Source organism: Pelecanus crispus, chromosome 1, assembly GCF_030463565.1.
Source record: "Pelecanus crispus isolate bPelCri1 chromosome 1, bPelCri1.pri, whole genome shotgun sequence".
In the NCBI taxonomy this organism is placed as follows: Eukaryota; Metazoa; Chordata; class Aves; order Pelecaniformes; family Pelecanidae; genus Pelecanus; species Pelecanus crispus.
Genome location: NC_134643.1, coordinates 2,830,579 through 2,857,800, shown reverse-complemented (window position 1 = coordinate 2,857,800; position 27,222 = coordinate 2,830,579). Strand labels below are relative to the sequence as shown.

Sequence of the window (27,222 nt, the reverse complement as noted above, 5' to 3'; positions counted from 1 at the left end):
TCTTCTGCTTAACCATTTGAGCTGTGTAGTTGTAGAATCATAGAATCGTTTAGTTTGGAAAAGACCTTTTAAGATCATCCAGTCCAACCATTAAGCTAACATTACCAAGGTTGACATCATTGGTATGTGAATGGCTCACATGAGATCCCCAAGAGATTGCTGTATCATGTTGTGTGTATATATTTATACGTAAAGTTGTAGTATACAAATGAGACACAGTAAGCTGATAGTAATTTTTTTTTTTTCAACAATAGCCACCTTCTGTCCTTTGCAGACTAGAAGTTCAGTCTAGGATTGCTGTAGGCTAAGGTAGATGGTTTTAGCCACAACATCATGCGAGGCCACTGTTAGTGTCTGGTGGAAACAGCCGCAGATGTGCAACAGCTTCTCAATTACTCCAGTTAACTATCTAGCTGCTGGCTTAAACAGCTGACGAAAGTGGATGGATGGAGATATTCGGCACTCTGAAATGAAGTGGCTGAGGCATGAACGCATGCCTTATTGGTGATTAACTAACACAGAAGACTGAAGTGTGCTGGTTAAGGAGTGGGTGCAGCTCTGATTCTGCTGCAGATCTTCTGTCCTGCTCTGGGGATAGCAACTTCTGATGGGTAGACACAGAAAGCATGTGCTAACTCCTAAGCTGCTGCAGTTAAATGTGATGGAGACTGTCAGAGCTAGAAAGTGCCTAACATATGGATTTGGGAAGTGTTATCTTCACATTTTGCTGGGGTTACGTGTGTACTTGAATTGCTCAGTAAGCGGCAGTGAACTTGATCAGAATTTTTCTTTTCCCAAATAATAAAAGATGTGATGAGTCATTGCCTTATCACAAAATATTTAGGACTTTGCAAAGGTATGCTAATTACAATAATTTGGCAGTAGGGAAGCCATAGGAGCAGGTAAAGTGTAGGACATTTAGATGAGGTTATAGCTGTAGCACCTTCCATGTAGTAGTAGAATCTTGATAACTGACACAGTTGTTGAGGCTTGATGTTTTAGCTTTCTGATCTTTCGTGTTTAAAACCTTCCATACTACTCATTTCATAATTAAAAATAAGTATCTTGTATTCTGTTTGTATGGGTAAGTCAATTTATTTGAATTTATACTCTTTCTTCTGGAGAAAAAGCAGGTAGTCTCCCTCCCTGTCTGCAGCTCTGTCTGGGAACTTAAAATGTTCTGTAATATCATGGTACTGAACTGTAGTTACTGTGTAATTACTAATGCATCTGTCTTTCCTGTGGCCCAAGTAGAACACATTAAAGGCGAACAACTCTGGTATAGAGGAGACAGCGAAAAGGAAGATCCTCAGAAGTATTTAGGTACCAAACCAGAGCTGCTAACAGCTGAAGTTAGTCACCCGAAGCCCAGAGAGGGTTTGAAGCTAGGTGACCTCCCTGCTGTCATGCAGCATATGCCACAAAACAGGGTATATGAAGTCACAGTCTTCTAACTTCTGGCCAGCTGCTCTGATGTGCTGCTTGATAGCATGCCTATGGTGTCTTCTGGAAACTGAGTGGAGTTTGTCTTGATGGTTTACAGGTTACTGCTGGAGCTGCTCGAGCTGCTCTTCGACAAATTCAACGCTGTGGCTGCTGCGCACTCTGTGGTCCTTGGACACCTTCAGCAAACGGTGGCCTCTCCTTGCAGCCAGTATGATGGTGATATCAAGCTCTATGACATGGTTGATGTGTGGGTGAAGATCCAAGATGTCTTGCAGGTAAGAATCCTTCAGGTAGGCACATATTCAGCTTGAAACAGCTTTTATAACCAGAATACCAGAGAATACTTGTCATACTCAAGGGACAGCTATGCTGGAATTTGTCTTGATTTTTGGTAAGTGGTCACAAATATAACAGACTGTTAAACTCCAAAGAGCCTAAATATCGGCAAAAAATTTCTGTGGATTCATCCTTATGGTGGATGGAAAGGTTGATTCCTTTTGCCTACCAAGTGATTTATCAGAAGCTTTCAAACAGTGACATTTTTGTTCTGTGTTACCATGTCATGCCTGTCTTATAAAGTGTCACAGTTCTAATCGCTTGTCTTCTCTTGTCATTATGGCTTGGTTATAGTCAGCTGACACACTTGCTGCCAGCATGTTTTCAGGGAATTCTTACTTGATTCTTATTCTTAACTGTAATGTTCTAAAGCTGTACCTTGCTTAGGCTATATTCTGGTACCATGCCTATCACCTTAGTATCTGAGACTCAAAAGCAGCAGAGCTATCATCTGTCACATGTCTGCTGTCTCATTCTTGCTGTGAGGCTAACACATGCATGTCAGAGGTTTTTATTTATTTATTTTGGAATTGCCTTTCTATATAGTACACAGACGTACATCTCACCCAGTATTTGATAGAGGAGGTCAAAGAAATGAGCCCGGCATTATTTACAAGAGGTGGCAAGATTTATGATGGTCATTCCACCCCTGGCCTGTTCATGAAAAATGCTCTCTGCCTCCTACTCTAACACAGTTTTTCATTGTAGGGCACAGGTCTATTTAGCTATTGCTCTAAAGGTTTCTTTGACTGTGCAGTGATGCACATGGTTTTTTTGCTTACACAAGTATAGCTGACTGTGTGCATGGTGTGAATTTAGATACTTCTTGGATGTGCTAAATGTAAGGTATGGGCCTTTGATCATGTCCACTGTCTCCTTACCCACTTATTTGTCTTTCTAGAAGAGTTAGTATTTTTATTCAAGAAATATTGATCAGTTTTCTTCATAATACAAATTTTCACCTCCTTTCAATAGTGTTCTTGCAAAAATTTGGTTGGGAATGTCCAGTCGGAGGTTAATGATGGGTTTTCTAAACAAAAGAATGTTATAGAATTGAAGCTGTCTGGCCCTGATAAAGGGAAGAATTAAGCTTTAGGACACGAGGAGCGGGCTTGGCATGGGGTACCTCCAGCCATCTTACTGTCATCCATGAGGTCTAGAAAAACTTTAAGAGCTTTGAGTTCTGTGGACTTTGCTCCAGGAGGACAAAGCCTTGGGAGTAAGAATCCTCCAAGATTTTATCTTCAGTGAAACAGAATGACAAGGCTGGTAATTCCCTCTTATCAGCGAGAGTTTGTGATGGTTTCATTCCTCGTGAGCAGTGAAATTGGGAGTGAGCTATACTGGCTATTCCAAAACAACATTGATAAAATTTTATATAGAAGCATGCATAGGTATGCACATAGAGGGAGTGAACGTGCTTTCTGTGTGGGGGAGAAAATATTTGACTAAGCTTTCTATAAAATGCATGCCAAGAAAAATACAAGAACCCACTTGTAAAGGTTTCGTTCCTATTGGCCTGACAGCACGATGTCAGAGGGAGTCAGAAAAGCTTCCAAAAGAGCTTTTTCAATGCATAAAAGCAGCACCTTAAGATCCATAACCTCTTGCTGGTTTAGGGTAAGGGATGAGCAGTGACTGACATGGGAAGGAGGAAATTCTCTATTTTTTTGTTCAAAATCTTGTGGGGTTTTTGTAAATTAGTTTCACTGGAGTGGATTAGATTTTTTTTACCTTACAGTGTAAGAGAACCTTTGATCCCAAGACTTAAATTATTTCTGTCCTGTTTTTCTGAATAAAGATTGTTTTTTGAGAGGCGATCTTAACGTTTGCGGCAGGGGGAGCAGAAAACTCAGTTTTAAAAGTGTTTATTTCAATGTGCCTGCTGTTGGGGGAGGATGCGAATTTGGAGGATGTGGGTTCGTGGCGGGGTGCATCAGGGAAACGATGCAATTCCTGCAGATCGTAATGAATGAAGCTTATTCATTGTGCTAGAACAATATCATGTGACTCTGCAACTCACAAGGATAATCTTTTGCACATGTACATTGTGCATCTCTGCATGTGAAATATGTTAGAGCAAGGTTATCGCTTTATAGTTCCGTACAAAAGTAATAATGTGGGCTCACGGCGGGCTGGAAATTGTCCTTTGTGGGAAGTGTGAGAGAGTTGTTTTCAGCAGCTTGTTTTCGTAGCTGGATTTCTGAATGCTTCCTAATAACTGCACCGAGCACTGTGGTGTAGTATTAGATAGGTGGCACAACGTTGTGCACTGTTTAGATACTGAGCATGCAGATGATGTATATTTTTGACCTTCTCTGAGAATGGAAGAATAATACTGAACTCTAAAAGGTCACTCTGTCTTCCTCCTGATGAGTTGGGTACCAGAGTGCTAGAAAACAAACAAAAAAATCAGTTTGTCAAAATATTAGAGCAGCCTTGTTCAGGAAAACACAGTTTGAAGTTATTTACTTGTACCGGAGCCAGCTTAGCTTGTAGTTGTATTGCCGTACCAACAGGACAGATTTGAAACTTGTTTAAATTTTAACTTGGCATTTTGCGCATGGAGCTAATTTAGCTCTTCAGTGTAGGAGTGGGTGGAATATCCTTCTGAAGAGCATAATTACTGTAGGACCAAGTACTCAGCTGGAGAGAACTGTGAGCTGTGTTACAACAGCAGTTAGCAATGTACCGACATGAGTAGTTGCTTCAGGACAACGCAATGAAAGAATTCTGAGCTTTTCTGGCACGATTCAATGTGTACGCTGCATTTTCCCATCCCAAATCATGAAGGCTATGCTGTGTGAAAGGCACAGTGGTGTACATGCTTGGGGAAAAAGGAAGAAGGTTTTGGGTGCAGCGTAGTCTCTGTGTCATTTTCCTTTTTCAGTCTAGGCCTGATCTCCTTCGTCCAGATCAGGACTTTTCTGCCCTGTTGTCTTAGTGTCGGGGGACTGACAGCTGGTGGACACGCCACAGCAGTCACTCATACTTGGTGTGATGGATCTTCCTTGCTGTTATCTGTAGCACAGAACTTTTAACAGTTCATTCACCTTTTTTAGCACTGTCCTTTGATACCACGGTAAGAGAAGATGCATCTGTCCCTGCTGAATAGTACCAGTGTTCATTCAGCTGCTTCAGAAATGTCACCTTTCTAGCGATAGGATGATCACCCTGTCAGCTGTTTTGTCTCAGTGCAGTACCCGGCTGCTGGAGAAAATACCGAAGACATCTCCCTGTGTGCTCAGAATCCTGTTACCAGCTTTGGCTGGTGCTATTTGCCTCCAAGGAAGGGATCTTCTCTCCTTTTGTAGTAGTAGTATTTGCCGTTGATTTGAGAGTGGTTGGTATCTATTTTCTTGCTTCTACAAAAGAGACGGAATATAACATAGATGCTCTGGGACGTATTGCGTATCTGTAGCAGCACAAGTATGCAGGCTGTCTGGTGGTCAATCTACCGAGAACACACTGACAATTATTACTTTCCTTTTTTGGGCTCTTCTGTCTAATGCTTTCAGGTGTTTTCCAAAAATGGTGTGATTTAGCAGCCTAAACATTGTTGAAACACCATAAGGAAACTGGGACAAGAGAAATTGAAGCCTATTCTCTGCCCGTACGCTACTGTTCTGCTGCTGCAGAGCTGGAGATATCAGAAACTGCCGGTTGAGAAAGCCTCTCTTTTGCTTTGATTGAAAAAAATATGATTTTGCATATCATGCTCCTCCGTCCAAAAGCTGTGTGACATATCCTTCCTTATAAAGAGGAATGACGTGCAGATGCGGGATTTGAGCAGGGAGATGGAGTAATTCTGCAGGACGCAGCTAGGTCTGGTGGCCAGCAACAACGTGAGCGATTTCGCTGAAAAGCTGCACTGAAATTGTTTGCTATGCCATGCTTCTCCGGGAGTACTGCTGGAGCACCTGGAGATACAAAATCACAGTGCGGCTCAGCTTACAGCTGCAGAGCTGTGAAATGTAAGTGAATTAATGGCAAAAATTACTGGTAGTCTTAGGCACACAAGTGAGCAGGAGAAAGACAGTGAAATTTGGCAGTCTTAGCATCCAATTTACTCCACTACATCCTCATGGAAAAGGTGTAGAGGGTTCAACTCCACGTCAGTCTGTGCATGTCTAAGCCAGCTGTGCTGTGGTGCTGTTTCTTGCTCTTCGGCAGCCCTCTTTCCTTGCACCGGCAGTGTTGCTCATTTTCCCAGCAGTAATCTAATTTGATGGAGTTAACTTGGCCAAGTATTTTCTGCTGGCTGCGTTTTCTGCTTGCTCAGGTTCTTGAACTGTGTCGGTGTTGGCACCGGAGTGAGCGAGAGGGAATGCATCGTGAAGAAGGCAAGTGATGGGTTTGTCTTGGCAACTGCAGCTTTCATCAGCGTAAGCTGCTGTGTGGAGCAGTACCTCAAGGTACCTGCTCCTGCAAAAACAAGGTGGTTTTTGCTCATACCCTGGGTGGCTCAGCACAGGTCTGACAGCTGTGCAAAACACTTACTAAAATGGCTTGTGATGTTAAGAGCAGGAGCTTAGGAATGATGTCCAGTCGTGAGCTCTGAATCTCTCTGCAGCTGTGATGCTGTCTGACTCTTCAGTTAAGTAAGCGTGTCTTGGAATAGGTAACCAAATCTCTTTTTGCTGAACCTTTGCATTTGAAGGATGAAGGAACTATCTGTGACACAGTTAATACTTGTGAAGTAAAATAAGATTCCTGGATGAGAGATGTTAGTGTTAATATGCCATAAATAGTGGTTGAAATGCCAGAGCAATATATGAAATTGCTGTTGCATTTGGGAAGTTCACCAGGTAATACTTTGAACCTAAAGTAGCGTTATTTTTCAGAAAGTCTCCTTACAGAAATTTAATGGTTTCGTGGTTGTCCTCAAAATAACATGCCTGACAGTCTTTCTAGTTCCTTTTAAATGGACTTAAATGTGTGGAACTGATGCTCTTGGACTCCTGACTGGTTTGCCTCATTTAGAGACTGCTTGTCTCTCATTGAGCTGAGAGGACGATGGTCATGAAAGTGATTTGTCTGCAGCTTTTGAAAAACATGATTTCAGTCAGTCTTGGGTGCATAAAGGAGGGGGAGAGAGTGTTCTACTCTCCAGGATGCTGATATTTAAGAATGGAATTTAGATAATTTGAGTAGGTCATGTGGCACTCTTTCTTTCCCCTTGTTTCTTATTTGAAGCGAACTCAGAGCATGCATTAGGAAATCCAGCCCAGTGAGTGGTACGCAACTCTTTTTTTGTCTGCAAATACGTACTACCAAGAGCACGAGAATTTCTGTGACAGTTTAAGGTCCAGGAAGAGTGTCATCTTTGTGAATCTAGGAAGGGACGAGAATATTTTGCAGGAAGGTATGTCTTTAAATTTTGGTCTTCCTAAGAAGGTGCGTACTGTCCCGCCTTTCTGTTAAAATGTTTTATAGATTTGCTCCAATTTACCTAATAATTCAAGTCGTCTTAAATTTTGAAACAAAGTAATGTGGTACCTTTCTTAAGCTCTAAAGAAGGCGCACATGGAATTTGGGATGGTGGAAATCGCCTTGATAAAGGTGAAAAAGTGTCTCAGCAAGTACAAAGAGATTTCATAGCATGGGGATGTGTTATGCAGCTAGAAAGGCAAAGAATGAGATAGCAGTGGCGTGCTGTCCTTTTAAAAACAAAGAATATGAAGTAGAAATGCACAAAATTGATCTGTTTTCTCTTTAACGGGATGATTCTCGCTGAAGTGAAGTGTGTTTAAAACTAACTGAATTGCTTCGGTAACAGGTACCTGGAAGAGGTCCAGAGCTGAGCTGGCCATGAGCAGCGGATTATTGTCTTTCCCGGGAATGGTCCTTGTTAACTTGAACCGCGCTATATCAGCACGGTGACACAGCAGAAGTTTGTGCAGATACCACTGCGTTAACAGCTTTTGTTTCGAGAGTAATTTTTATCCTGGAGCTGTTGATCCAATGTATTTCATAAACACTAACGTTTACTGTAAAGTTCAAAGAGATAAAGCCCTGCATAAAAATGAATTGTTTGAACAGCGTACAGTCACTTGTGCAGTTATTGCAGAAGAGGTCACTGAGCTTATGGTCTGGGAGATTTTAAAAAAGATTAGCTCATTTGATGAAATGTTTGCAGGTATGTGAGCAAGAAAAAAACCTTATCCTCTTCTGTCCATGCTGTAGAGCATCGAGCTGCTCTGTACTTGAAAGGATCTTCATTTCAGGTGGATTTTCCTTTTAATAGTTGAGAATAGTTAAAAATTATAGTTTTAAAGGGTTTTTGGAGTTTATGCCTAAATACTTAAGTAGCTCAATCCAGGCGAGTTAAAAGCACGTACTTAGACGGTCTTCTGAAGGCATAAAAAGGTGCACAAATTCTTGTGAAGAGCCCCATCAGTAAATAATTTCAAAAAACTGTTTAGCGTAGTTGTGAAAATCGAAGTCAGCTCTGCGAGGTGTTAGGCTGAGAGAAAGCCTGCACTGAGGAAAAGGTTGGGAATACAGCATGGGGGAATGACATGTTCCCTACTCCGATATTTGGCAGTTGGAACAAAACCTGTGCCTTTTGAATCCTGGGCTGCTGTCAAATGCTTTCTAATTTATACAATTTGAGAGCACAGCATTTTTGTTTGCAGTCTTTGCTCCAGTGATGTCACTTGGAAGCCTTTCTTCTGCAAGCCGCAGGTTTGCTGAGAAGGGCTAAGAAGGTGGTGAAGTGGCGGTGAAGTCTGTTTCAAATTGCCAACAGGAATATGGGTATTCTGAATAAACCGTGCAAAATTTCTAGTCTGTAAATTGCTTGTTAGCCTTCATCTTCTTGCAACTGTTAATGGGATAATATAGCAGAAATGGAAACTTGGCTGCAGATATGCGCAGTATCTTTCATTTTAACCGTTTCCCTAGATTCTTGAACAGTTTTAAGTCTGATGTGCTTTTCTTTTGGCTACTATCGATGTCCGCTGCGCTTTATTCCTGCTGTCAGCTAGAATTAGGAGGGACTACAAGTAGTTCATCAGCATTTGTAGAGATGTTTTATAGGACTATAAAACCACGTCTCTCTTGATGTGCTGAGCTTATTCACACTTAGTCCCTGTGTGACTAGCTTTAAAGGCGGTGAGTCGTACTCTTACTAGCATCATAAAAATACTGTGAACGGGAAAAGGCCAAACGCTCATCATGTCCTCACTGCAAGACGTCTAATCTGACAGCAGTGCAAGAGGGATTCATGCAGGCAAAATCCTGCTAATGTTAGAGAGTAGCTGATATCCGAGGGAAATGTTTGGAAACTGTTTTGCTTAAAAGCCTTTCTGCTCCTGTGCTGTGTACTTGTTGTGTTTACCATGTGTGACATTTACAAAACTGTAAGGTAGAATCTTTTTTTGTCCTGAAGTTTACCAGCTCTTGCTATTTCTTTCCTGATACAAAATCTCAACTTTGTTCTGGGGGGCCTGCATGCTTTTTTCGGTAATTATTAGTGATGTAGGAAACTACAGAATTGCATTAGCGAAAATTCTTTCTAAAATTTCTCTCCATTATCTTATTTTCCTTGTTTTTTGCTCAGATAGGCGTGTTTGCAGGTGAGCCCCTAGCAATCAACTCCTCAGACTGAGGCCACGTGTGTCAAGAAGCTCAGCACTGCTCAGATAGAAACTGCCAAGGTTTTATGTGTTATGTTCAGAAGGGGCTGCAAGGGTATTAATTTCTTCTTTTCTTTCTCATTCATTCTGCAAGCCATGCTACCTACCTGCCTCTTACTGCTCTCCGTTGACACACATGCATCCCTTTACACGTCTCGCCCCACCTTTGTTCCTTCTTTCCCTTTCTTCATCAACGCCACGTGCTCAGCCTTGCTCCAGGGCCTGAGCAAGAAGAGAAGGCGCAGCATTTATGGACGTGCGTTATGCGAGGACCTAACACTGGGTGGGACAACAGCAGCTCCTTATCACTCGCAAAGGCAGCTGCGAGTCTGCGCACATACCCTTGGAAGCTGTTGCTGCTGCAGCTCTGGACACATAGGCACCACTTTGAAATGTGTTGTGTATCAATAGTAGTATACATAAAACATTTTAGGAACATCTACTTCACAGCATGCTTCTCATCATCAAAGTGACTTAGTCATCTGATCTCACCAGGGTGATGCCATTCTATATTTTACACATGGGGGAGCTAATGTTTGAATGAGTGAAACAAATGGAAAGGTTTGGAAGTATTTCTATTATTTCTGGTGTGCCTGGTTTGATACTGTGGAAGGAGTATATTGTGTGAGGTTTTTGTTGTTTTTAGTAAGAGTTTCTAAGATTTTCTTTTTCCCTTTCTCTTGACATTATGGATGTGCTGCGCCGCTGAGAATCAGGACATGAATATGCAAAGCACCCAACAAAAATTGGAGATGACTGTTTTGCTGATGATCTGAAAGCTTTGATATTTTGTTCATTTTGTACTTTTCTTTTGTTTTAATGGTTGCGCTGACCAGCTACCTTTTGAAGTCTGTTTTTCTTTTTTTTTGATAGGACGAGAGGAAATGGGCTCAAGTTGCATCCGGGAAGGTTTAGATTGGATATTAGGAGAAATTTCTTCACGGAAAGAGTGGTCAAACATTGCAACAAGGTGCCCAGAGAGGTGGTGGAGTCACCATCCCTGGAAGCGTTCAAAAAATGTGTAGACGTGGCACTCTGGGACATGGTTTAGTAGATGTGGTGGTGTTGGGTTGACGGTTGGGCTGATGATCTTAGAGGTCCTTTCCAACCTTAGTGATTCTATTCTAGTTTTACTTTCATTAAAAACTAATCCAGCCACAAAGCCAGGAAACATGAAAATAATTCTTACTCTCCCCTTAATTGGTTCAGTGGTGGACTTGGTAGTGTTAGGTTAATGGTTGGACTGGATGATCTTAAAGGTCTTTCCTAACCTAAATGATTGTATGATTCTATTTAGGAAGTCTGCAAATAACTCTGATTTTTGAGTAATATGTCATTGGGTTATGCATAAGTGTTTCAATGGATAGTGCGAACTCTGGTTATAGATGACGAAGACTTGAGTCTGAAGTGGTTGGACTGTGATGCTTGAGGGTATGTACATGACTGGCAGGAGATAGTGAGAAAGTATTTAAGCATAGAATCAGCCTTAATATTTTTTCTTAATTACTTAGTTTGCATTTGTTCTTTGGCTTAAACAATTTCAGCTGTACAAACCTTTCGCCAAGTTTTAGCCAAAGCATTCAGCTGTAAGAGAACACAGGCTCTGCTTCTATATATATTGTGCAAATGTGTACGTACAAACCACCAGCAAGTGGCTGATGATTCACCGGTGATCTCTGGACTGAGAGAGGCTGAAGAGCTTGAAGCCTGCGTGCTTTGCAGGAAATTACAAACTCCCAAAGTACGTTGAGAACAAACCAACCCCCTCCGCCCCCAAATCCTTCTGTTACACTCAGCGGTGTTCTGGTAATGGCATTGTAAGTCAGCATTTTTTGATATCTAAACATGACTTTAAAAAAAGAAAAAATCCCGATTGACTTGTCAGAAAGAAACTTGGAAGAAGCTGCTTTCTCTCTATTCTGGTGGCTGAAATGGAAAATCTGAATTGCACTTCATACCTCTGTTCTGTCTTGCTTTCTTTGTGGGAAGTGCCGACGTCGTGTGCTTCAAAAGTGCCAATGTGACATAGACTTTGAAATGGGCTGATTTTTATTTCTCTATTATAAATGTTCTGATTTATTTTTGTTTTAAATGAACAAAAAAGACTGTTTCAAAAATCTGAACTAAAATCAAAATTTAATTTTGTTTCATGTAGTTAACAATCTAGTTTTATTTTTCATTGGTTTTACGTGCTTCTGGACTCCTCAGAGGAGGCTTACTAATCAGTAACTGGTTTTAGCTCTCGATGCGTAAAGGTATGACGGGCCTGCTGATTGGACCCTTTCGTCATTTGCAACGCTAAAAATCAAGTTTTAAATGTGAAATATGCACTTCTCTGCCTTATCAAGTGGGATACTGATTTGCATGATCATTTAGTGGGCATTTCTCTAACCACATAGCATGTACATCTGCGTGTTTTGACCGGCCCAGAGCCAGCAGTAGGTAATGGAACTTCATGCGGGGATTTACATAAATTCTAAATAACTGTACAGTGTGTTTCTGCAACCCCCTTCTCCCTGGCAGGCTGCGCGTATGCCTTCACCAAACACGGCCACCAAAATGGGGTTTAGAAATATTGGAAGAAAATGAGTTTGATGATAACAGAAGAGCCCAAATCCTGAACTTGTGGAAGCAGGAAAAGGGAATTGATTTAGTCAGTACTGCTTTGTTTCAAGGTACATGATTATTTTAATTCTGTGTGCCCCTTGCTGGTCAGTCTGGTACACCGGAGCAAATGTGCAGTGGGAGAAGTAAGCCTGATCATTTCCTGATGTCAGTGGCCCTACAGGTTTGGTAGGCCAAGGATGCAGTGGGTTTTCCAATTTAAGAGAGTAAAATTTCAATATTGAAATATACATGCCCTCTGTTTAAAGATTTAACTTCGAAGATTTGTTTCAAAATCTGACCACTAGGAACCGTTAAAAAGAAAGCTGAGAATCTTCTGGAACCACCCCATTTCCCCAAAAGTGATAAAAATAATATTGATGGCACTTCATTTTTGTGGTCACTCTGTCTTTTGCCCATAGTAAATACCTTGTGTCTTGTAAGGAGGAGCAACTTGAAAATGTTTTGGTTTTACTAGATCTGCGTTTTGTACTTGCAGTCTTTCCCTTCCCTCCTTTCTCAGTTCTCCTCTTGTCTTGATGTGCAGACTCCAGGAAGATGGTAGGTCTCGCATGGGTTTTGTATGCAAATTCGTTCTGTTGCAGTCACCCAGCTTGAGCTTCTAGGCTCCACAAGCCTGCTCCTCAGTTCTACGTTAGAAAATTAGTTTGCCGTGTTTGTGGTTGATCAGTCAGTGATCAAAGTTGATAAGACTGGATGTTGAAGCTTCCTATTTCGTGCAACAAATACAAGTGGTGGTAGCCTGACGTAAGGCTGCTAGTACCTGGTGGCCAGTAGAGCAGCCCTTCAGTTTTCTCATCCCTGTTTTTTGAATATGCATCTTCAGCGTGGCCCTAAATATAGTTTCAGATGTTACTGTGTTGAAGACCCACGTGAAGAACAGAAAAGACCAATATTTATCATATAGAATACATATGCAAAAATAACAGCACTATTTATTCTAGAATCCATGTTAATTGTTGCTTGTAAGCAAATGACTGGAAAAGATAGTAACTGTGTCCATGCTAGGAACCATGGAAACCCATTTTCACCTGAGAAAAGGGGGAGATGAGGGAATTACTTAATTAAATGTGGCCAGTATACAATTGTTCTACTCTTAGTATGTAATTAAATGCCTTGTAAAGCTCTTTGGGGTCCTCGTTTACTGGAAGAGGCCTAAGAAATGTGTGATTGTTGGTGTACTCTCAGTGAAGCTGTGAGCTGGAAACTGATTAAAATAATAATAAAGTGTGTTGCATTGTTAATTCATTCTTTCCAATAATAAAAGCTGGACTCCCTCTGCTTTGCATTTATAGCATAGGCTTGAAAAAACATCAAAGAGCAGCACTAGGAGAAGAGAATGAAAAATACATGTGTGCTTAGCTTCGATGCTGTGGTTTTGAGTGATGTGGTTCTGGTGTTTTTATTTACTGGAGCATTGCCTTTTATTTTTAGTATTACAGTGCGACGCAACGTCACTCATCAATTTTCACCATGGTTTCTGTGGGTCACATGTTGTTTCCTAAAGCTTTTTTGGTGGAAAACTTGGTGGTGGTGCCTACTATTCCCAGTGTAGTAGTGGCTGAGGGGGCCCTGTGAAGTGCTATAAAAATAACTCTGAAACTGCGCTCAACTCAGTACTTGTTTTTTCTGTATTTTTTTATTGAGCCATTGTATGAATTTCTGTGATGGATGGGGTTTTCTGAAAGAGCCAAAGGCATTTAGGAGCTAACTCCCTTGGCAATCCAGTGGGACTGGGGCAACTAATTACTTTAGATTCTTTTGAAAATCCCAGATCTAATTTTGCATTATAATAACATGATTTTAGAGGGGGGTAAACCTCCAAGAAAAATAACACTCTGTGTAACTTTTTAATTTTTTTTGAACAGGCAGGGGAACTGTTTGCCTGGCCTTGCTGATGGCCGAGTCTCTTGCATTGAACCTCCTTTGGAAAAGGATCGGAGCAGGAGGTCAGATGGAAGGGTGGAGGATGAAGGTCTGGTCGCTGTCTTTTCCAAGGGCTGACCTGTGGCCTTGTGCAGTACCCAAGATGAAAGCGCGAGCAGGAGGACTCTTGTCTGCCACTTGGTAGATTCATTCCAATTGCAGAAAGGTTAATCGTGTCATTAATTTTCTCTCCTAGGCTTAAGCAGTTGGAAGTTGCTGCATATGATGGGGAGAATAATCCAAATCAGTTACACCTCCCAGCGGGTCGGTAAATAGATAAATCAGAGTGGTCCCTTAAGCATAATATCAAAAATCTTTCCCTTTTTACTCACAAAGGACAATGAAGTAAACCAGTAGATTTACACATGATTAGCTAGGACACAATAGAAGGATGATCTCACTTTATTACAATGATTTGGTGCTATATTCCCTTGCTGTTTAATCAGTGTGTCACGTGCCCGGTGCCCTGTTAGAAAAACTGTATTTCCCAGCCACGTTACATGCCAAAGTGATAAACGATGGTGCCTTTGAATTGTTCGCTCACGCTGACCTCTCTTGATAATTTCCCTTAATTCACGATGATGTCTTTCCTTTAGAGCCCATCTTGGTCCTAATGTGCAAAAATTAAGACGTTACCAAAGATCCGTGGATGTGATGAGTGCCGTGGAGAGTGTTCTGAAAACTTCTGTAATCTCTCGGGAACAGTGCTGCCACTATCTCCCTGCTAGTATGTATAGACCCTTGCATTTGCCTAGAGATTTAGCTAGTGATGTCCTTCAGTTTGCCTGCAGTGTGGTATCAGACACGCAGTTCAACTCTTGCGATTCTATCCACGGAAAGCAGCAGTGTATGTGTTTGAATTGGTACGTTCTTCTTAAAACTGCCTTGCTTGTAGCTCTTCAGTATTGTGTAAGGCAAGCAATGTGGATTTTTTTTTTTTCTCTTTGTTAGCCATATTTTCACTCTAGAAGCTTCAGCTTCCGTCTGCTTGCAAGGTGAATGCAGTTGGATAACCTTTTGTAAAGGACTCTTTTGTTTCCAGTGGGGCAGGTGGAATTTTAAGGTGCCATGTTTTTGAGGCATTCATCTCAACAACGCATTGATTTTTCAGTGTCCTGCATGCCTGGCAGTTCTTCAGCACTTAACATCCACTGCTTGAGCACTCAGGAAATAGATTCGTAAATCCGTTTCAGATAATCTGCACTTCTGACTTCACACTCAGGGACACTGAACAAAATAAGGATTGCAGGGGATGGGACACCTGTATCAACAGTTAAATCGTGAAAATAATTTTCAGTGTGTGGTTACGTTTTGGTTCTGCTGTTGGTAAGGGGATAGAACAAGGCCCTAGAAAGCGTCACGCTGCAGTCTAAATTTGAACATCCTTCTGATTCAGCTTTGTAGTGGGAAGTAGTATTGAAGGAGAGAGACTTCTGTTGCTAACTTCATGCGTGGTGTGGTTCAAGACAGGACTGTCATACCATTCATTGCTTAAAGTAGAACTGTGGTTTCTCTTTCTGCTTACACTAACTATTAATTTTTCATTTTCAAATCTTAGTATCTCAGAGATATTTGGAAGGATGAATAAAGCCTCTGCATCTCTGGGCAACAGGTACTTTAATGCACCTGAGTCTAAGTATATCAGAACATGTGATTTGTAGAAATGTGTATGGCAACCTAGAAGTCAGTCTTCCCTTAATGGCAGCCCGTGTGATTCCTTTAAATTCTCTGAGGCTGCAGGTTGTATAAAGCAGGTTAGAATTTGGTCCTTGTATTCCCAAATCCCACTTTCCTTTCTTAGCAATGATTCTTTCAGCATAATGTTCTTTGGTTTAATATTCTTCAGAGACCAAGTTTGAGAAATGTTCTTTGTTACTTATGCTTCATATCTACTGTTATGCCTATATTCCCTTTATATATACTGTGTTTTCTGAAAACTAGCTAGATGTTAATCTGAATTTTTGCATTGACAGGCTTAAATGTATTCTGTAGTCAAACCAGCAGAAGCAAAATGATTTCCTGGTTCTTACAGTCCACCTAAAGATGTATTGACATTCTCTGCAAAGTCATTTGAACGAAAATCCAGACATCAAATACCCGAGTGAAGGGATTCTGCAGGTGCAGATGAGAATGAGATTATGAGACTTATCTCCAAGGTCACAAAAATGTGTTCTGCCTTTTGAGAAGTCCTTATTGTAATGTTGAGGGGATCGTTCATTGTGTGCTGTAGCTGGTGCTACACATTCCCAACAGTTCAGCCTCCTGTGATTAGTGAGAAGTGCTAGCCTTGTATTTTCTGTTAGTGCTTTTTTAAGGCCAAGGGTTCAGGTTGAACGTTTTGTTAAACATTCTTCTCTTTTGCATTTAGTTTTTCTGTGAGCTGTATAATTAAAAATTTCCTTTAAGATCAAGTTAAAGGTTCACATATTAATTGATGGTATAGAAACATAGTCTCCTGCACAAGTTGTAATAGTTCTTCATGGTCTCTGTAAGATTATTGCATGACCTATTAGCGACATGTTCTTTTGGATGCATAATATAGTGCCGTATTAATGATCCTGAGTTTTTGGCTTCATTCTGAGAGGTTGTGTAGAAGGAATGTGAATCCCTGTAACATCCCTCAGCTGCAGCCCGCTCAGAATTGTAACTCGGTGTCTGCTAAAGGGGTGAGTGCTGGAAAACAAGAGTACTGCAGTGAGCAAATACTTTCAGGGTAGAGCAATACAGTTAACTTTAGGGGAAATTTATTAATTTGGGTGTTTTTTTTTTTTTTTTTTCCCCACTGGCTGGGGAACACATTAGTATGTGGTTTTTTTAGCATAAATGAAAGACAAAATATACCTTTAATGAGAAAAAAGCAGATGAGCTCAGTTTTAAAAGAGTCTAGAAGTAAAGATCCCTCAAATGGCCCCTGTGACGCCAGCTGCTTTGCAGGACAGACGTTCCAGAGCCAGCTTGAGATAGGTACTTTCAGGTATTGGTCAGTCTCTTAGCTCAATATAGGCCTAATTTATCAGTACCCAAATAAGTCCCGTATCTGCACACCGCTCTGCTACACAGACGTAATTTGGAGCTTGGGATAGACTGCTAAAGTTATGTGCAACCATGTGCGTGTTTGGCAAGGGAAGAACAAGGGAGTGGGTGGTATTTAAGTGGGTTTTTTGTCCTTTTACTTTTAGAATAACCTCTCTAGTGCTGAATGGTTTAATCGGATATATATGGTGCTGTTTGCAACTCTTCCAGCTCGATGCAGAGGTAATTTAATAGAAGTATATTTATTTATAATCTCAATTCTGTGAAACCCTCCCTAGTGGAATGGGAGTAGAGAAGCAAACTTTTTCAAGAAATTATGTAAAAATTTTTGCTTTCTTGTGGATAAAAATCTTTTGAAGAGCTCCTTTACTTCTCTGCTTTCCAATTCCTTTCTATGTTCAACAGGGCTTTTTCACACCCCCAGCTTTCCTGTCATTGTGTGTCCATGCATTTCACCTGCTGAAAATGTCTTTATCTTTTCACTGTAGTACCGGCTAAGATATTGGAAAGTTCAAACTTCTTGAAGGTGTGTAGAGTATTTAAAATACCTTTACAAGCACAGAATCGAAACTTTTGGAGCTCAGCTTATTGTATGTCATTATCTGCTTGAAAAGGCTCTACATGGTATTGAAGGAGCTGGAGTAGCCCAGTGAAAATGCTTAGGTTGCCCTGACAGTGGTTGCAGGGATTGTTGCTCCTTTTAAGCTTCAGAGTGCCAAATTTGGGGGGTTTTGGGGTGTTGTGTCTGTGTGGCGCTAGGGAAGGGGGAAAAAAAAAGTGACAGCTAGTCCATCCAAGGGGAAAGATTGATCGTTTTGGGGTGAATGTGGACTTTTTTAGATGTGCTGGGCTGTAACTGAGTTCATAGTTGTCCTTTTTTGCCTTACTAGAGAGTCCAGTGGTTGTGTTAAAATAATTTCAGTCCCAGCACCTCAGTAAGATCCTGATGATGCCGGCATTTATGCACCTGCTTAATTTGGTTTTGCAAGTAAGGCCAACAAGACTGCCTGTGAGACTTCACTTAAATTATGTGCTGGCTTAGCAGAATAAAGCTGACTTTGTGTACTTAATGAATCTGAAATGTATTTCCACAAAGTATTTGCTGAACCTCAGCTTATTTTTGCAATCTTGAAAATGGCTCATTAGTTGATGGGAGACTCGCCATCCCTTTGGACAAAAGAACTGGGGTCCAAATCACAGTTTCTGTTAAACAGAGCTGACTTTCTCATTTTGATCATTAGTAGAGTGGCCCCAGGAAGTTGCATTTCTTTTATAGGAGCCTTTGGTTTTAAGACATGCTTTTTTCTTAATCTGCCACATTTTGTCTCAGACTTTCACTGAATCACACAGAATGATTGAGGTTGGAAGGAACCTCTGAGGGTCATCTGGTCCAACCTCCCTGCTCAAGCAGGGCCACCCAGGACCGTGTCCAGATGGCTTTTCAGTATCTCCAAGGATGGAGACTTCACAACCTCCCTGGACAAGCTGTGTCCGTGCTCAGTCACCCTCACAGCAAAAAAGCATTTCTTGATGTTCAGAGGGAACCTCCCATGTTTCAGTTTGTGCCCGTTGCCTCTGGTGCTGTCACTGGGCACCACTGAACAGAGCCGGGCTCCGTCTTCTTTGCACCCTCCCTTCAGGTATTTATACACATTGGTAAGACCCCTCCTTGAGCCTTCTCCAAGATGAAAAGTCCCAGCTCTCTCGGCTTTTCCTCATATGTGAGGTGCTCCAGTCCCTTCACCAGCTTCGTGACCCTTTGCTGGACTCTCTCCAGTGTGTCCACGTCTCTCTCGTACTGGGGAGCCCAGCACTGGGCACGTCACTCCAGGTATGGCCTCCCCACCCACCCACAGTTTCTCCTCTACACCCAAACTCCTGGTTCCTTCTCCCTCAGCTCTTGAACCTGCCCATCCTTGGATTATGATCACCTTTATTAGGTTAATCTGTTCATGCTTTTAGTGATTTTACTGTCCATTATATGCTGTACATTGTATATTACTGTAGGGTAAGGTCATGCTCTAACTATAAATATTCATGCAGGTTGTATATACAGCTGTGCAGTGACAAGCAACTTGCTGTTGTTGCTTCCTTGCATGGAATGAGAAAATCTTGTGTTGAAACCTTAAGGGTAAAGCCTGTAAATTGCCCGGTTTTCCAAGGTCTTAATCGGTGTTTTTAGACTCCTCTTGTCTGAAGAAGGACTTGGCGTAGCAGATAAACTATCGGGTTGGAGAACAGCGTGAGTCAGTCCTGATTCTGCATTTGGTTTTCTGTACAACCTTGGACAAGTTGCTCATTTGAAATAAGGTGCATAGTTTGCCGTATAATAATGTGTGCTAAACCAAAGGCTGTGAAAGGCAATGCAAAGGCTATTGTGGCTTAATGTTTAAATTCTCCGGTACATTATTTATATAGACCCTTTGTTTTCTTTTGGGGATTTGTTCCTGTAATACCCTTTCAGATCTTTATTCTCATATGGTCTGGTTGATGAAACAAGTGGCCGTGTTATTTTTGAGTGTCAGATGGATGCAGAGGCTGTTCAGTAGCTATTCTGTTGTTTATCTCACTGTTTTCTTCATTCCCCAAACTCCTATCTTTCCTGAATTTACTGTTCTGATCCTTTCTTACTGCTGCATTATTGTCTGGAACACTTCCTATTGATTTTCTGTGTTGGTGATGATTTCCTCTTCTGAACACAGTTGTGAAGAATTGAAAGTTATTTGGTCAGAGAAGGTTTTGTGCTTTCTAAGGTCTAGAGGACTATTTAAAATCTTTTCTGTAACTTGATTTGAAGAGCTTTGATATTCTTGTTTGTTGATTTATCATTTTATTAAGATTACTTTGCGCATTCCTGTCTCTTTGGTAGGCTTCGTTTTCAGCACAGCATGAAAAGCTGTTTTGTTTTTTGTTTAGAAAACATCTTACATTAAGAATTAAATTTAATATTCTGTTTTGGGGTTCCTCTACAAACCATTTACTGAAAGCAGAACAGCAAAAGATTCAATTTGGTCATTGTCTGATCACTAAAAACCTTCTTATGCAGACTTTATGGAAAAAGGAGTATTTTGAGGTGGAGAGAGATTTATTTGTGAATATTAACCTGCAAGTTCTGAGTTGCAGAGATAAGTGATTAATCCATGTGCCATAATCTGTCAGAATTTGAATGGGTTCTTAAATGTTTCATTCCTAGGACAGAACTAATCGTTTAGAACTGTTATTATCTGGTGTTTAGACTGATAGAGCAGCGTTGGGAACAGCCTTCAAGGGTGCTGCTGGAGTTTTTTTGTCTGAGATTTGCATGTATGGGGATACCAGTGTTGTCAGTGAGGTCTTGATCTACGATGTGGTGAGTACTTTGGCCCTAATCCAGAAAAGCAATTAGATGTATGGCGTAATTGGGACCGTTCACGTTTTAAGTTGTGTATGCGCTTAAGTGCTTTGCTGGCTTATGGCCAGACTGCCCAGCACCTTGCAGGATGAAGACAATATTTTTGTAATAAGCTAAGGTAGAACCTTTTCCAGAAGGTGATTGAAGCTGATTTCCATATCTTTACTGGGAAATAGCCCAGCCTGAATCTCCAAGGTTCGGAGTAGCTCAAGGGAGTTTTGTGTGTTTATTGAATATCTCTGTCACTTCTGGACTATGAGGATAATGAATGAAGTTGTCATTTATATTCTGCTATTTGTCAACTTGCAAATGGGGTGATCTGTGGATAACAGTTCATTATCTGTTTAACAAAATCTGTCATGTTGGGGATTAAAAATGTCATTCCTCAAAAAGCGAAGGGATTGGGTATACTAATGGAGCCAGGCACCGATGTCGGTGCTATATTGTTTCCATATGTGAATGGATAACAACATTTTCTCCTATGCTTTCAGCCCTACCAATATTAGTATGCAGTGAAAACGGGGAATTGATTTTTAAGACATGGGCATCTAATTGCTCCAAGAATTTGACTGTTCTGTGTTCATGCATTATCCTCATCAAAAGCCAGGCTGTCTGCACAGACGCATCAGGAAGCTCCCACTGAAATTGAATTGCTGTCCTGCTGAACAGATTTCCAAGAAATCACAGTCCTACCTGAAACCTAAATAGGCAAGAGAAAGAAGAGGGGAGAAGTGCCCAAGTTGATGTACTGCAAGTACTCAAATTAAACGGAAGAACATTGTGGAAAAAGGAGAAGAGTTTGGGGATTTTTTTTGTTGTTGTTTTTCTTTTTCCCCTTAAATACAGTCTGATTCTCCAAACTAGTGGGCTCTCCCCCCAAAAAGGGAAGACTTTTTGAACCCAGAGCTTGTTCAGCTTCTATGACATTCATGTTTAAGGCACTTCAGAAGTACTGGCTTAAAAAGCTGACTTGCAGCATGGTATAGGTTGAGGCAATTTGATTGAAATGGAATATTTTGCAGAAAACTTGCTACAGAATGTAAGTAGCAATTAAAGAAGGTGCGAGACATCTTCTTTCTAATAAAATCTAAGACAAGACTACTCAGTGACCTAACAGATTAAGGGCACAGAGTAAAGGGTATTTTTTGCTTATTATTTTTAGAGAGTGCAAGTATGGGGTTTTGTTTTTGGTTTTTTTTTAAACAGGAAAAAATGAATAATGGGCCCTTTCAGCAAGTATAACTTAAATATGTGATCATGAAGACAGTAGGGCAGTGACAAAGAAAACAGTGAATTCTAACTTTTTCTTTCTTTGTTTCTTTACAAATGAAAATGCCTAAAATGGGTGATGGCTCTTCAGTCAGAGGTGGATGAATGGGATATTACGTGGATGCATCGAGTTGTCATGATAATTTAAGAGGGACTGTTTTTTTATCTGTATGAAAATTGGGTGGTGATAGATGTCAAATATTTGTCTTCAGTAGTGAAGTAAATATTTGCTATCTAACTGTCCCCATCAGTGAACAAATCACTTGCACACAACAACATATTGCAAGAAGGAGGGTGCATGAAATTACATAGAAATTAAAGATGAAGCAACTGAATGAAAATAGATACCAAATAAAACTAAAAACCAAGTTAAATAAAAAATTAGGTGTTTGGATTCCCTTGTGATCGAGAACCAAATTATAGAGTGCATTATGCAAAGGTGGTGAGATGACAAATGTCAGTGGAAATCTGTAAAGCTGTTTGCAGACTATGCATGAAAGACAGACTTTTTGTAGGAGGTGGAGGAACATGGTTTTATTTAAAGAACTCCTCTGTCTAGTGAGATAAAAATTCAGAGTAGAGAGGACCACATATAGGGACAAAATACTATGCTGTAAAAATTGAAGTGTATTAGCAGGTTTTATTAGTCTGTGGATTGAGGAGTGGAAATGGAGTGTAATTTTTTATTTATTTATTTTAAAAGATCAGAGACCAGCACTTGTTAACAAAATTGTGGTGGCTGCCTTCCTCTATTCCTGATGTTTAAGTTGGGTAAGTGGAAGAGTCAGAACCTGTTGATGGAGGCCTTGTCTTTGACTGGCTCTTGTAATGGCCAGTTCAAGAGCCCATGGGAGGAGGGAAGTGTTTTTTAGGTTAAATCTTGGATGGCTGTCTGACATAGTGTACCATGGCTGGTTCAAAATTATTAATTTGAGCTGCCTAGTAGTACTTCCTAGAGTATAATTATGTTAAGCGTCCAGAGAAGCAGGCTGAGTATCAAATAATAAAATGGACAGAAAAGGAGGTAAAGTAAAAGGCTAAACTGCAAAGTCGTAAACAGGCAAAGGAAGCAAAACTCTTAGATGGCTGCTGGTTTTCTTGAAAACCAGCAAATAGATAAACAGTATGGCTGCCAAGGGTGGAGGTGTGTTTATTTGGCACAAATAACTTAAAATTCAGAAATCAATCCCTAGGAAAGCTAATAAGCTGAAATATTTTTTTAGAGGAGGCAGTAGGAGGGAAGTGAAGACAACTGTTGTGGGTTTTAGGGATCAAATATATTTGATACATCTTTGGACCGTTAAAAGCAAGATGCCAGCAGAAGCCATCATAGTTTTGTTGAATTGTACAATATTATGTGTTAAAAAAAGAAAACATTATGGGAAAGCTAAATGATTTCTCTGAAACCAGTCTTTAGTTTTGAGAGTGTAGATGAGGAAGCTACCCAGAAACACTTTTCTTCTGATAATAAAGACATACAGGCAGAGCTAGAGGCTTTAGAAGGAACTTTGGAATTAATTTAAGCTCAACGACAGTATGTCAGAAGATTTTTTTTTTTTTTTTTTTTTTTTTTTTTAGGAAGGAGAAGTATGAAGTCACTGAGATGCCATAAAAGATAAGCAGCCTCTCCTTAAATCCTCCAGTTGACGATTGGACGATAAGCAGAAATGTTTTATTTACATGTATAAAAGATTCTACAAATTATTTCTGTAGGGGAGTAATTAGCTCTTGTGAGTTTGGGGTTTTTTTGTTGTGGGGTTTTTTTTTTTTTTTTTAGCAGTTCACTTAGTGCACTTGCAAGGGATAAAGAACTTCCCCCCCAAAAAAATCACCTTTCCTGTGAGGACAGGCTGAGAGAATCATAGAATAGAATCGTTTAGGTTGGAAAAGACCGTTAAGATCATCCAGTCCAACCATTAACCTACACTACCAAGTCTACTCTAAGCCAATCAAGGGTAGACTAGACTAAACCATGTCCCTAAGTGCCACATCTACCCGTTTTTTGAACACTTCCAGGGCTGGGGACTCCACCACCTCTCTGGGCAGCCTGTTCCAATTCTTGACCACCCTTTCTGTGAAGAAATTTTTCCTAATTTCCAACCTAAACCTCCCCTGGCGCAGCTTGAGGCCATTTCCTCTCGTCCTATCGCTAACTACATGGGAGAAGAAGAGAGTTGGGGTTGTTCAGCCTGGAGAAGAGAAGGTGCTGTGGAGACCTTATTGCAGCCTTCCAGTACCTGAAGGGGGCCTACAGGAAAGCTGGAGAGGGACTTTTCACAGAGGCATGTAGTGATAGGACAGGGGGTAATGGCTTTAAACTGAAAGAGGGTAGGTTGGGATTAGATATTAGGAAGAAATTCTTCACTATGAGGGTGGTGACGCACTGGCACAGGTTGCCCAGAGAAGCTGTGGATGCCCCATCTCTGGAAGTGTTCAAGGCCAGGTTGGATGGGGCTTTGAGCAACCTGGTCTAGTAGATGTCCCTGCCCATGGCAGGAGGTTGGAACTAGATGGTCTTTCAGATCCCTTCTAACCCAAACCATTCTATGATTCTGCGATTGAAATCAAAGTAGCTAGTGGTTGAAATGCAGGGGGTTTTTGCTTTGTTGGTTGTTTTTTTTAATTGATTAAAAAACTGACCACGATAATGTAAAGTAACAATCAGTGAAAAAGTATCCTGAAGGAAAGAAGAAAGGTTAACTCTGTTTTTTGGATGACCCTTGTGGTGGTTAATCAGGCTTAGTAGTGGTCTTCAAAAAGGTCTGTGCAGGAGGAGAACAAATTTTGACACCTGCCACAAAATCTTTTGAGTTATTTGGCACAAGAAGGGACTGATGAATTTGCGAGATGTTTAAATAAGTTAGGAAGTGTGTATTGAGGGGGAAAATAAAATTATTTGTTGAGCTTCCTTGGTTCTAAATTAGCCAAAGACAGGAAAGTGGGTGTCATTTTTAGAAAGCTCAGTGGCAGTCTACTCTTAATGTGCAAACTGTGGTCCAAACTAGGAAGATGCTAGGGTGTGTAAAGGGTGGATATCAAATTAAATTTTATATTGCCTTTATAGAAATGAATACTGGAAATCTCATCTGTAGGTGTCTGCCCTGAATTCTCTATGTTCATCTTGAAGGATATTGCAGAACAAGAAGGGATTAGGCGAGGTGCAGGGTTGATCATAGCACACTTACAAACTGCCGTCTTGAAGAGAGGTAGAAAAAGTTGGGCTTGTTTCCCTTAGGAAGAGAATAGTTAAGGAGGAACGTCATAAAATAATGGGTGGGATGGGAGGGATAGGTGGCAGTTCCTGTTTCTTTCTGCTCCAAGAACATGAAACAAGGGGTCTTCAGCACAGCTCAGAGGCAGGTAATAGGTAGAAAGTGGCAGGTTTTTCGTGTGACTGCGGTTGAACGGAGGAACTGCTGCTTGAATCCAAACTCGCTCTGCCAAGGTCCATGATCTTCATAATTTACTGTCTCTTTATGGGTTTAAAATTTATAACTAAAATGGGCTGAAGAATGCAGGCACTTGGGTAGATCTTTGGTTGTAAAATAAGTTGCAACAGTCCGTGTTTGCCACAACTCATTATGGGCAGATTTACACATGAAGGAAAAGAATGAAACTCCTTGTCTGCTCTACCTGACAAATGTCAAATTTAAATAGAGAAATCAAATCCATGTGTTTTAGATGCTTCTCTGTGGGTTCTGTTTTCTGCTTCCGGAGAGTTTCATCCAAATCTAGCTGTTGTCCTACTATCCTTCTTTCTGGAGTCCCATAAATGAGTTCAAGTCTGAGGAAATCAATACTTACCTGAAAAGTTGGACAAATCTGAAGAAAATACTATGAAATCCAGTGGTTCAAGACTGTGTAACTTAATCATCAAAAATGCTTTATTGTTGTTTTGCATATACCTTCTTTAATAGCTCTTGACAGGCCCAAACTGAGTAAAGATAGGTTGATGTGTGGGGAGGATATTGTCCTCTTTTATAATCTTCATCCTGGAAGGTTAATACTGAATTAACTGTTAGAGAAGTGGCCAGAGTAAATCTGGACCATCCAGAGAAAATAAAGACCAAATCTTAAAGGAAAAAAAAATCCTAAATGCAGAAAACATGCTGGGAATAGGAAAAGTAGCAGTTTAGGTTTGGTGTCATCTTTATCCTGATTGTCCATGCGAGAGCTTTGCTTTTGTGTTGTTTGTTTCATTCTCTAAAACCTTGATAAATCACATTTGACTGGCAGATTAAAATTTAGCTTTGGGCATTTCTACAGGTTTGGTGTAGTTATGTGACTTGATGAGGCTTCTGAGCAAAAGACTGTAGCATAATAAATGTATGGAAGCCTACAGAGGAGAGTGGTACTGGGAATGACCTCGCGACGGGAGATGCTTCAGCAAGAGCTTATGTTTTGCGATATACATGGGATGAATCAACTGTGAGAACCAGTGCCACAGAAAACCAGGCTTCTCGCATGCCATCTGCTAAGCAGCTGAAAAAGCAAGGAGTTTTGTATTGTCAGAGAAGTGTAAGAATACGTCGTGCTGTTAACGAACGACGGTGTGAGGAGCCTCAGATACAAATCCCAGGCAGAACGCATAGCAATTATGGGTTAACTTTTTTCTGCAGTTCAGTAGTTTAAAGGCAGATTATATTTTACAACATGAAAAGATACAGTGCTTCCAAAATTCACTGATTTGTTCTTTCAGTATGTGCATGTGTTTCTTCATCCTTTCCCCTATTTCTTTGTTACGTACTGGCTACAGACTCCCGTTCTACAAGGTCTAACCAAGGATTAAGTTGCAGCAAGACTTTACTGGGCTTTCTCAGTGGATCTTATCCAGTCTCTGCTTCCCTTTAAGAGCCCTGCTGGATTTAAATGAGGGGGTTAGAGGACTTGTGGTATCTTATTTTATATTTTTATCTCTGTCTTTTTTTCTTTTTTCCCCCTAACCTGCCCTTGGTCATCATCATTATTCTCCCTTCGGTTCTGTGATAACCATAGCATAAACAACACCTTCATCCAAGGAGAAAAACATCTTTCAAAAATCTCAGGAGATTCTGGAAAACCGTAAAAAGGAAAATCTAGACACAGCCTTTTAAAAAAAGAGTCAGGGAAGCAGGGGGAGAACCCAGGGACTTCTAAAGCAGTCATTTTAACTCTGACTTCTCAAAAAAAAAAAAAAAAAAAAAGTAGAAACCTATAAACTGTCTAAGTAATAAAAAGAAAAAAAATCAGAGGAAGAATTACTGTTGCTCTATGTCAAGCATAAACTGTCAACTGATCTAATCTCCTTTTGAGAGCTGGTGGCAGGGATTGTGGAGGAGGGAGGAGCAGTGGGTGGCCTCTCTCGTGGCGACAGTAAGCCTTCTGCTAGCGTTTCATACGCTTTTTCTCATAACTGAATTGGGGAGCTACGGTGTAGATAAAACTGTAATGAGGTGGGGTAAATAACTGGCTGGAAAAGGAGAAGTTATGAAGGGTTTGCTATTAAGGGATTTATCTAACGGCTCTTTTGAGTGCTCTGTCTGGGGCTTGGTACTATTCAATATTTTTGTTAATGTC

The 27,222-nt window shown here is 40.7% G+C and overlaps 1 protein-coding gene across 1 annotated transcript in view; it reads left to right on the top strand.

The window, feature by feature from the left end:
• The window catches only part of EXOC4 (exocyst complex component 4), a 421,646-nt gene that overhangs the window by 63,792 nt on the left and 330,632 nt on the right, over positions 1-27,222 (top strand). Inside the window, exon 7 of the mRNA XM_075720228.1 lies at positions 1,544-1,721. Coding sequence (XP_075576343.1) covers positions 1,544-1,721 — 178 coding nt within the window. The remainder of the gene's footprint in view (positions 1-1,543; positions 1,722-27,222) is intronic.